This window comes from Nematolebias whitei, chromosome 3 (genome assembly GCF_014905685.2).
Source record: "Nematolebias whitei isolate Nwh7 chromosome 3, NemWhi1, whole genome shotgun sequence".
Lineage (NCBI taxonomy): Eukaryota > Metazoa > Chordata > Actinopteri > Cyprinodontiformes > Rivulidae > Nematolebias > Nematolebias whitei.
This window is the reverse complement of record NC_056500.1, coordinates 29953367-29963745: the sequence shown is the minus strand read 5'-3', so window position 1 is coordinate 29963745 and position 10379 is coordinate 29953367. Positions and strand designations below refer to the sequence as shown.

At 35.3% G+C, this 10379-nt stretch overlaps 1 protein-coding gene across 1 annotated transcript; it reads left to right on the top strand.

Moving 5' to 3' along the window:
- Window positions 1–894: 894 nt before the first annotated feature.
- On the top strand, window positions 895–8263 carry LOC119407965 (E3 ubiquitin-protein ligase RNF126). Its single transcript, XM_037674798.1, has 9 exons — window positions 895–983; window positions 3882–3940; window positions 4755–4815; window positions 5193–5428; window positions 5524–5592; window positions 5715–5784; window positions 5909–6002; window positions 7427–7542; window positions 7692–8263. Exons 1-9 carry the CDS (start codon window positions 909–911, stop codon window positions 7857–7859), a joined length of 948 nt encoding a protein of 315 aa, XP_037530726.1. The 5' UTR covers window positions 895–908; the 3' UTR covers window positions 7860–8263.
- Window positions 8264–10379: the final 2116 nt, after the last annotated feature.

Here is a 10379-nt window from a genome sequence, read left to right as displayed (position 1 = left end):
TTTTTTTTTTGTAAAAAGGGAGGGTGTAATCGAGTTAACCTGTATACTGTAACCTTTATAAACCTGTACTTTTCATGTTCACTAAAAAAACCTGTTGTTGAGACATTAGAGATAAATCTCTTTACTCTTCAGTTCTGTGCGGTATTTGCCTTAATATCTTTATTTATTGATAAACTGATTTATTTGACTGACATTTCATGTTTTTTTTTCTCTTTACAAAACAAACAAATATCAACCACTGGCCACAACAAACAAACAAACAAAAACACCAAACTAACAATCAATGAATCATGTGGCAGTATTGTGCCAGGGGAATTTTGAGTTTTGAATTCAGAGAATTTAAATATTTTTCTCCTTGCTTGTAACTTGGTATTTACTTTATTTTTGAATGTTGATCATGCATCAGGATATTTACTTTGTGTTTTAAACAAAATATAAAATAGTGCATTTATTACATAAAGCACATTTTAAGATAAAAACAAAACTTCTGAGAGCAACATATGGTATTATTTATGTGTCATTGTGAGTACTTTTCATGTTTTTGTTATCACTTTTTTGTTGTTGTTGTTGCTGTTGCTTCTGCTGCTTTCGGGAAAGATCATTATTATTATTATTTTTTAATTTACTTCTTACATTTTGTACACTTTTTGTTTTATCTGTTCCATTAGTTTATTTAATTCCGTTTTATATGGCACGCTAAATTTACCAAAATGTTTTTTTTTTGTTGGATATTCATGGATTCTAGTTAAACAAACAAACAAACAAACAAAAAAATTATCCAAATTATATATATTTTTTTAATCAAATGTTTTATGGTCATTTCGCTTACTTGGTCGGCTTTTCTTTTCTGTCACTTTTGTCCTTTATGTCTCTCCGTAGTTCTTCCTCCTTCTTGTTAGAGGCTAAAGATGGCTGGAGCTCCCCCATGCCCCCGCCGGTTCTTCTGTCACAGATGCTCAGCAGAGATTAGTCCTCGGCTTCCCGTAAGTAATCAAGTATTTTTTTAAAGAGGAAACTTGAGCTGAGAAAAACACAACAGATTTTGTTTTTACTTTTTTATATTTTATTGCAAATGCGAGACAATCGTTAGCATGCTAGCAGTGTTAGCTGTCAGTCCCTGTCGTTTGTCACGTCGCCCGGTTATCTTATTATCTTAGTCAGGATCTATCAGCATTTAAACAAGCTGCGCAGTTACTAAATTTAGAGCTACATCATACATTACATTACGTAATTTACAACAAAGTTTGTCGTAGTGTTTATACTATTCTGTGGCTGTGGACTGTGCTAGCTATCACTTGCAGTCACAGCAGCTGGTTCACAGCATGATTTTCGAATGAAATAAATTATTGTTATGGTGAACACCGCCTTCTCTTAACTTTTATTTTTGCACTTGTATAGAAGAAAACTCCATTCTGACCTTGTGTTAATGTTTATTCATTTAGTTTAAGACAGCACTTTTGTGAACGACGTGTGATCTGTCCAGTAGTTTGCAAGAGCTACTGCAGCTATACATCATTTATTGTAGATGAGAATAAAACATTACATTAAACAAGGTTTATTGTGTCCGTGCAAATATATGGCAAACTTTTAGGATACGTCCACACTGTTGACAATGTGCTCCAAATTCAATTTTTTTCAATACGGTCTGAACGTGACAAGTCCGATGTATTTTGTTTTTTTTTATTTATCTATTTCAAATTAGATCCAGGTCTTTTTCATATGTGGTACAAAACACATGTCAAATACATGTCAGTCTGATGCTTTTCAAAGCGACTGCGGTCTGAATGGTCATCACATTTCATCTGACTTACATCAGTGAGGTGGGTGGGGTGAGCAGATCAATCCAAGTATTAATAATAATGATACCAAGTACTGTCACACTAGTTATCTGTACAATACTAACCATCTATTTCATTTTTCTCCCTGACGACAAACTCTGGCACCCCATAGGAGATGTGCATCCCACACTTTTAAAAGCCCTAAGGTTGATAAATGTTTTCCAACTTTTGCAGCTTCTGATCCACTGGATTATAATGGAAAGACTGGAAAGCTATATATTGCTGAAGTATACATGCATCACTGATGAACCAATGCAAAGGCATCATGACAACATAAACATCCTTAACTATCATTATACTTTTTTTTTTTCATTAATTACATCTGGTTTTAGTCTCCCACAACACTTACGGCAAACTATGCCTAATAATTACTTTTTAGTTTGCTTTGACAACTTACTCTTTCACAACCTACAGTGTGGTCTGACCCTAACTGTTGTAATCAATAGGTTGTTGATTGACAGGTTGCTATAAGCTATTTGACATCTGCTCTAATCTACAGAGATGTATGGGGTCATTAAGGTTGCTTCTGTGGAAACCTGTCTCTCCCCTTAACGTTTTCTTTAAAATGTGGTGCTCACTTTAAGACTTTGCTAGATTTACTCCATGTACTCAGCCAAATGTTTGCATTTTAAGTTTCTAAGTTCTATTGTTATCGCCACAAGAAATATCCAAAATGCAACCAATGCAACTGAACTGTTCTCATTTAATTTTAAAGTATGGTACTTCCATACATCAGACACACTGCACATCACATGATTTTACAGCAGCAATGTTACAACACAACCAATATAAAACCATAGATTCGATATTATATAAAACCATAGATCAGTAACAGAGATCGGGAGTGGAGAGTGATCGTCTTTGATACTGATCATTGAAAAAAGCTTTAATCAGGACTCTGATCTGCTTCTTGATCAGCTCAGAACATCTCCACTTACAGTATTTAAAACACTTTTTAATTAAAAAGTTTAAAGTTTTTTTTTTATTGTTAAGTGTCTTTGAAGAAATCATCATAACCTCACAACTTTACTTATCACTAGGATTACTTTGTAACTTGTTTGTAGGTAACCTTTTTTGTTAACTTGAACATATAGACATCTAAATCTCTCTACATGCCTTCATCATGGTATGCGTATGAGACCTACAAGGCACAATGAAACGGCATCTAAGAAGAATCGAATCGTTTAGAAAAATTGTTTTCTGGGTTGAAAGAGAAAAAAAAAAAAAAAGTACAATCTCTTCAGAGACATGCTTGCCTCCTGTTCCAGTATCATGTACTATAAAATACAAGTAACCTAACGTTTATATTATAAACTTAAATATACGTAACATTGTTTAAATTTTATTTAACTTAAACTAAGTTAATCCACATATTTTGAGTTGCCCATTAAGGGGAGGCTTTTGCTCTGCAGTAAAATAGCAGCAAGAAACCATTTCCAACAGACTGAGCACTGTCTGCTAACACAACATGTTCTTTGTTGGGAAACTGTATTCTCAAAAAAGGGATGAAAATACTGTGGATCCCATCAGATCGGTATCTGGACAGTTTGGATGACAGCTGAACACGGCATCGTTTGTGGTCTTCTTTGTGACATTCCTAAAATGTTTTTCTGGGGGCACTGTGCAGTTTTGCTGTCACTGAGCTGTTAAGTTAAGGGAATGCTGCTGTTACCATGTGAGGACTACTGGTCTGCAGGGATTTTAGACATAATGACAAAAAAACAACATTCTTTTGAAAGGCAGGAGTCATTTAAATATGTGGCTCTTCTATTTAGCTAAAACAATTTTTTGATTAATTTCTATAAACTTAAAATATATTTTCCATATTTGTTTTTGCTGTCTTCATGTGTAATAGTTTTAATCAGCAGCCAGCCTGCATTTTACACTCATTACAGTGACTCACTTATATAATCTGGCTTCAGTAATCTCACTGCTTGGCCTCTCCTATTATTAGAACGAGTTAAGCAGAAGGGTAATTCTAACATGTGCCCAAAGTTCAAAGTTTAATCTTCTGCTTCAGTTTGTGCTTCTGTTTGTTTGCAGGACTATATGTGCCCCAGATGTGAATCAGGGTTCATCGAAGAGCTGCTGGAAGAAAGGAGGTGAGTTCAAAGTGCAAACTGAATTTAAAGGTATTGTTGCTGTGACTGTAATGATGCATTTATTGCTATCATTGTTCTTGTCTAATTGTTTTTTTTAGTTCAGATACTTGTCCAGAAGATGACATGAAGAATGACATGTAGTTGATGTTTTTGTCCCAGATTTCTGGGAGTTGGCTTTAAACGTTTACATTTAGTTTGAATCAAGTGTTAGGTTGCAATGAGGGTCTGTTTAAACTGCGATCACGTGCACTGCATTTTACATGTAGATCAGAAAATGAAAGGTGTAGCTAGGCCTGTCGCAATAATCAATAAATCAATTAATCGCATGATGAATGAAAATTATCGACCTCATTTTCTTTTATCGGCTTTATTGTTTCTTTGTGTGTCTCTCTTTCTGCTGAAGACATTGGATGAAAAAAGTCTCAACTCCGGTGTTCTTCACTGACACCTCTCTTTCTCTTTTCTCTTTAAAATCCATTTTTACCGTCGGAAATTGCGTTTTTGGATCATTAAAAGTAGCTAAGCTGAGAAGCTAAGCTACGAGCTAAGCTAACAGGCTGACCTTAGGGGGGAAAAAACTTTGTTTGACAGTAATTACTACTTATTGTCAAATTTCGAACAATATTATCGTTTATTGCAGTAATTTCTGAGACAATTAATCGCCCAGCAAAATTTGTTATCGTGACAGGCCTTTGTGTAGCTTTAAGAGGTGAATTAACAGCAAAATATTCTGATCCAAATATTTGAAACCAGGAAAGCTTTAAATGTTACAAAACTCGTTTGTAACTTTATCAACTATTTGTCTTTTATTTAGTGCTGGCAATGGGTCCATGCCCACCATCTCCAGTGGGCCCCAGAACCAACAACCGTTTGAGGTTTCTAAACTTGATTTGTACACAAACTTTTCTTCTGCATGTCCATGGCTCTGTTATGTACACTGTTGTGAAGCTGTCATGGCCTTTTTTATTTCTGCTTTTGTAGCAGATTGTAATGCATTTTCTAGTGTAGTCTCTGGCGTGTTTTGGAATAAGTACAACTTTAAGCTTTGTATTTAACTTTTCTCACTAAAAAGGAAATGCTCTATGTAAGATCCCTCTGGAAAATAAATCTGAATTAATAATGAGCAAGGCTTTTTAATATTCTAAAAGTATTATATTGGCTTTTAGTAATTTTTTTATGTAGATAAACAAAAATTGCATATTTTTTCTCTTCATTTTCTTGTCTTTTGTTGTTGTTGTTGTTTGTCTACCAGAATGTGGACCCGCATTTATTTACGTACCGCTCGGGCTATGGTCAGTTTTCCCTCAGAGTTCTTGATGACAGCTTTGACTTTGGGACTGGACTTGGAACAGGCGACAATCGGGATGCTGAAAATCGGTGGGAAAGGGACACTGCATCCCGGCAAAGATACAGCGCCAGGCAGCCCAGAAGTCGACATGGTTCCAGGCGGCAAGCGGGAAGGCATGATGGAGTTCCCACTTTAGAGGGGTACAACATCAGTTATTTGACTAGATTTAAAAAAGAATCTTCCCGACTCTTTTTCCATCACTGACACAAGTTCCTTGTGTGTTCTCATGTTGTAGAATCATTCAGCAGCTTGTGAATGGAATAATTGTACCAACTGCAATGCCAAATATTGGTGTTGGTTCATGGTAAGTCTCTTCTATCGAGCTTAAACAACAGAAGTTCTTCTTTTGTTCTTTTATCTCAATAAGACTTGCCTGGTTAAATAAAGCTAATAATATTTTATTCTAATGCCCTCATCATTTCAAAGGGGTGCTCTTCATTCAAACCCAATGGACTATGCCTGGGGTGCTAATGGACTTGATGCTATTATAACTCAGGTAATCTCTAAAACAGGACATTAAAAAAATAAAGTCAATAAAATTAAACATGCTTTGATGTTATTCAAGCAATTTAAACACTGATTTATTTTCTAACACTTTCTTTCCCCACGACTGCGTTTAGTTATTAAACCAGTTTGAAAACACAGGACCCCCACCTGCTGATAGGGATAAAATAAAAAACCTCCCTACAGTACAAATTACAGATGAACATGTTGGTAAGTAAAAAAAAAAAAAAAAAAGATCACTGTTTTATTGCTGACATTTTTTTCTTCTATCTTAAGTGTAAAATTCATGTCACATCACTTTCTTTATATCAGCGCAATGAAAGCAACAAAAATTCACCTAAAGATTTTTGTTTTGCAGACGTGAAAGGCAATTAAAAAATAAGTATTATTGAGAAGAAGCTGATTAATGTAAACCAATTCAAGAACCATGAACTTTGGAATGCATCATAACATTTAACAATAATTAAGTGGCAATGAACAAATTAATAAATTCAAGTATTAAAGACAAAACAGTAGCTGCCAATCAATTTGACATGAAAGGTTGGTAAAAATTTGGTGCACACTTGACAAAAGGCAGCTTCACATAAATCTCAAAGAAAAAGAAATGCCTTGAAACATTATTTGTAAATTTAGTTAACTGAAAGAGTTATCCTCTATTGCTTTGCATCCTAGGCCCATCACAATAACAAATTTTACTTAATCATTGCGATAAATGATAATATTGTTTGAAATATGACAATAATTAGTAATTATAATATTAATAATAATTAGTAGTTGTAAAATTAAAAAGAAATGGTTAATTTGTTTTGCACGTAGTACCTTTTTTTGACCACAGGATGGCAGTATAAGACTGTTTGAACCGAAGGATGGATAGTGAGGGAGCGAGCAGCGTGTCTCTTTAAGAATAATAGCAGTGCCATGGGCAGTCTCTCTTTGGTTCCCAAAATGGTGGACGCTCGGTGTGGTTTGAGATCGTTAGCATAGCATTTTTTTCACACAAAGCTTTTAATTAAAAAAAAATCAGTAAACAAATTCTCAGCTTCTTGTTGCAGAGAAAAACTTTTTTACACAAAGGCATCGGTTTCAATCATGAATTTTGGAGCTTCGACAAGATGGAGGTTTTTTTTTACCGCAGTCAGCCTGTTAGCTTAGCTCGTAGCTTAACTTCTCAGCTTATCTGCTTTTAACAATCCGAAAACATGATTTTTGGATGGTTAAAGCAGATTTTAAAGAGAGAGAGAGAGGTCAGTGAAGAGCACAGGAGTTGAGCTTTTTGTCATCCAATGTCTTCAGTAGAAAGAGACGTGAAGAAGCGATAAAGCTGATACGATTAATTGATTTATTGTTTATTGCGACAGACCTATTGCATCCAAATTTATTGCTAATTCTATTGGCTTGGTCAGCTGTTTTCTTCAGGTATCTGCTGAGTTCTCCTTTATTATAGTAATGTTTTAAATCTTTCAAATCTTAAAGAATTCACTGTTGTGTTGATAATACGTAGTTGTCAATAATGGTAATTTGTCATAATGCTTTATTTGTTGTTGGTTTAAAATAAAAAAAAAAGAGCTAAAACTACTTGACCAGTCGTATGTAGGTGCTGTGATTGACCGTTGTTTTGTAACTCACCCTTTCAGCCTCGGCGCTGGAATGCCCAGTGTGTAAAGAAGATTACAGTGTTGGTGAAAACGTGAGGCAGCTCCCGTGCAATCACATGTTTCACAATGATTGCATAGTCCCCTGGCTGGAACAGGTAGGTAGACACACCGTCACATTCAGCTATTGTTTTTTTATTCTTCTTTTATTGTGCTTACTGTAAATATTGATTAGTAGTTTGAAACCAGGAGTGATGGGTAAACATCAGCAATGACACTAAAATAACCTTTTGTTTATTGTCTCCAGCATGACACTTGCCCAGTATGCAGGAAAAGCTTGAGTGGACAGAACACAGCAACAAACCCTCCAGAACTATCAGGGATGAACTTTACCTCCTCTTCGTCGTCATCTTCCTCCTCAACCCCTCAGTCCTCAGGTTCAAATAGCAATGAGAACTCTACAGAGCACTCGTAGAAAGGGCAGCGGTCCCCATCACCTCGTGAGCTGTTTGTAGCTCCTAGGCTGCTGCGCTTCAGAGCAGCGACCTTCAGTCCGTCCCTGTGGTAGGGCGGAGGCCTGAGTGTCTCACCAGGATCACTCAGGCCCAGTTCAGGGGGTAAGCGATACATGTGTTCGTGTATTTCTGCCCATCGTGTCCCCCCCACCACCTTCATAAGGACTGTGAACAATGGAAGGGAGGAAGCTTCTGGCAGGAAGGATGCGGAAAGGCGTGGAAACATCAAAAAGCTCAACTTGATTAAAGCACTTCATACAAGAATAGAAAATAAAATAATCCAAAGGTAGAAGGTTATGATCATCAAGACAATTGCCAATTTTTAAATTGAATTTAATTTTAACCTGAGACTTGAATGACTTAAGATGACATACTTTTGTCAAAAGCAAATTAATTGCATATTTTTAACATTCAGAATTTGTCTGTCAGTGGCTAAGTGTGCTAGCGTGTATGGCTAATGTGCTCACCAAAATTTATAAATGAGTCTGTCTTCAAATAAATTTTGATTTATATATTAATTATTTTTACCTAATATTTTCTGTCTGATTTAAGATTACCTGACATGGATCAGGTACCATTGTTTTCACTTAAAATGATTAATTAAATAGCAGTATATTGTTTGAATAAACCATATAATCACTCCTGGATTACCGTATTTTTCCGACTAAGGCGCATTAAGCAAAACAAAACAGAAACTTTATTCAACTCATTCACAATAACTCAACATTTGACATGACTGTCAACAAGGAAGAGGGCCGGCAATGGAGGAGGCGGCGTGCCAAAAAGACCATCTCAGCACCAACATAACTGGTTTGTTCCACTTTGGAGTAAGCTGTTGGGGGAAGAATCAGTTTTGTGTTGTGTTTCCTTCACTGATGAAGCCTTCTGGATCGAAGATGAAATGTTTCAGCAAAAAAAAGAAACTGTCCAGATGACCCGACTGAAAAATGTTGAACTCTCAACATTGTTCAGTTGTACCACATAAAATCTGTTCGAGGTCGGTAAGCACAACCAGAATTAATACATAAGGTGCACGGGATTATAAGGCTCACTGTTGATTTTTGAGAAAAGTAAAGGATTTTAAGTGTGCCTTATAGTCTGAAAAATATGGTACACATCTAAGGATTTCTGTGAATTATATCTTCAAGCCAAAACCGAGGCATTCATGTATTCTGATTTTTACCAGTTGAATTAAAAAAACAATTTTCATGATCATTATAAACCAGAAAACAAATTGTGAAGCAAATGATATATAAAAGGTTTGTATGCTACACTCGGTTTCGTTGCTTCATTCTCCCGTTTGCTCATCTTTTAAATGCTAAATCTTACAACTAATCAAGAATTGTTTTATTGTAAAAAGTCTTACAAACTTGTTTTATTTCACCATGTATTTAAAAAAAAAATGTTTTCAGTCTGCGATATTTTCATTGCAAGTGGATATTTGATTTAGAACATGTTTTGTTTCCTTCATGCCTTGCACTCTTGGAACAATCAGGGAACAATAACCTTCAGCAAACACTTGGACTTGTTTTCAACACATAATGAGGCTTTGAGATAATTTTGTACTTTCAAAGCAATGCCAGGTCCAAAGGCCTGTGAACAGTAAACATTGTATGTAACCTTTAACTGCTGGCTGCACTTGCCTGATAAATATCAATAAGCTGAGTACAATTCTCTTTCTTCTATTGTTTAGCCATAAGTGTGTATTTCCTCTGTATTGTACCTCTCGTCTCCTGGGGTTTTAAGTTCGAAGGCTTTAATCTGAAGGGATTGTTGGACACAAAACATTGATGGATACATACAAATTAATGCTTTTAATTTATGATGACTTTACAATATGAAATTGTTCATTCATATTGAATTATTTTTCCTCAGAATAACTGATTTTGTGCCATTAAACTATGCACCATAAAATAAAAGTATGAGAGACTCATTAAAACTTCAGTTCTTACAGGTTCAGGGATACAATGCAGACAGATCTAATTACCTGCTGCGATATTTGTTGACGAGTGGATTTTATAGTTGGTCTGCAATCCAAATAAAATGTTTCCATACTAAGTATACTGAGACAATTTCAAATAAATTTGCTAAAAGGTTTCAATTAAACCAATTATGACTTCCATCTTGTCATGGATTGCTTTGTTAAAATGTATTTAGCATGTTTTTAACTTTTTCTTCTGATAAATCTGTTCTAATAACCAGGATTGCATTAAGGTGCCAAGCATTAAACATATCTTCACATTGCAGTCTCAAAACTTTGACATGGATTAATTTAACTTTTTTTTTAATGCTTGGGTGGTGTGGAGGACAAAAAAAGTAAATTTCAGTTTTGTCTCAAATTTCTCCAAATTGTGTCTTGTTTTAAATAAACCCTTAGTTTTCCTGGATTTATGTTTATCAAACAAGAGTCTTGTGCTAACACAAATATTTCTCTTGAAATTCTGGCACTGACAAACTTCAGCCTGGGTGAAAAGTATACT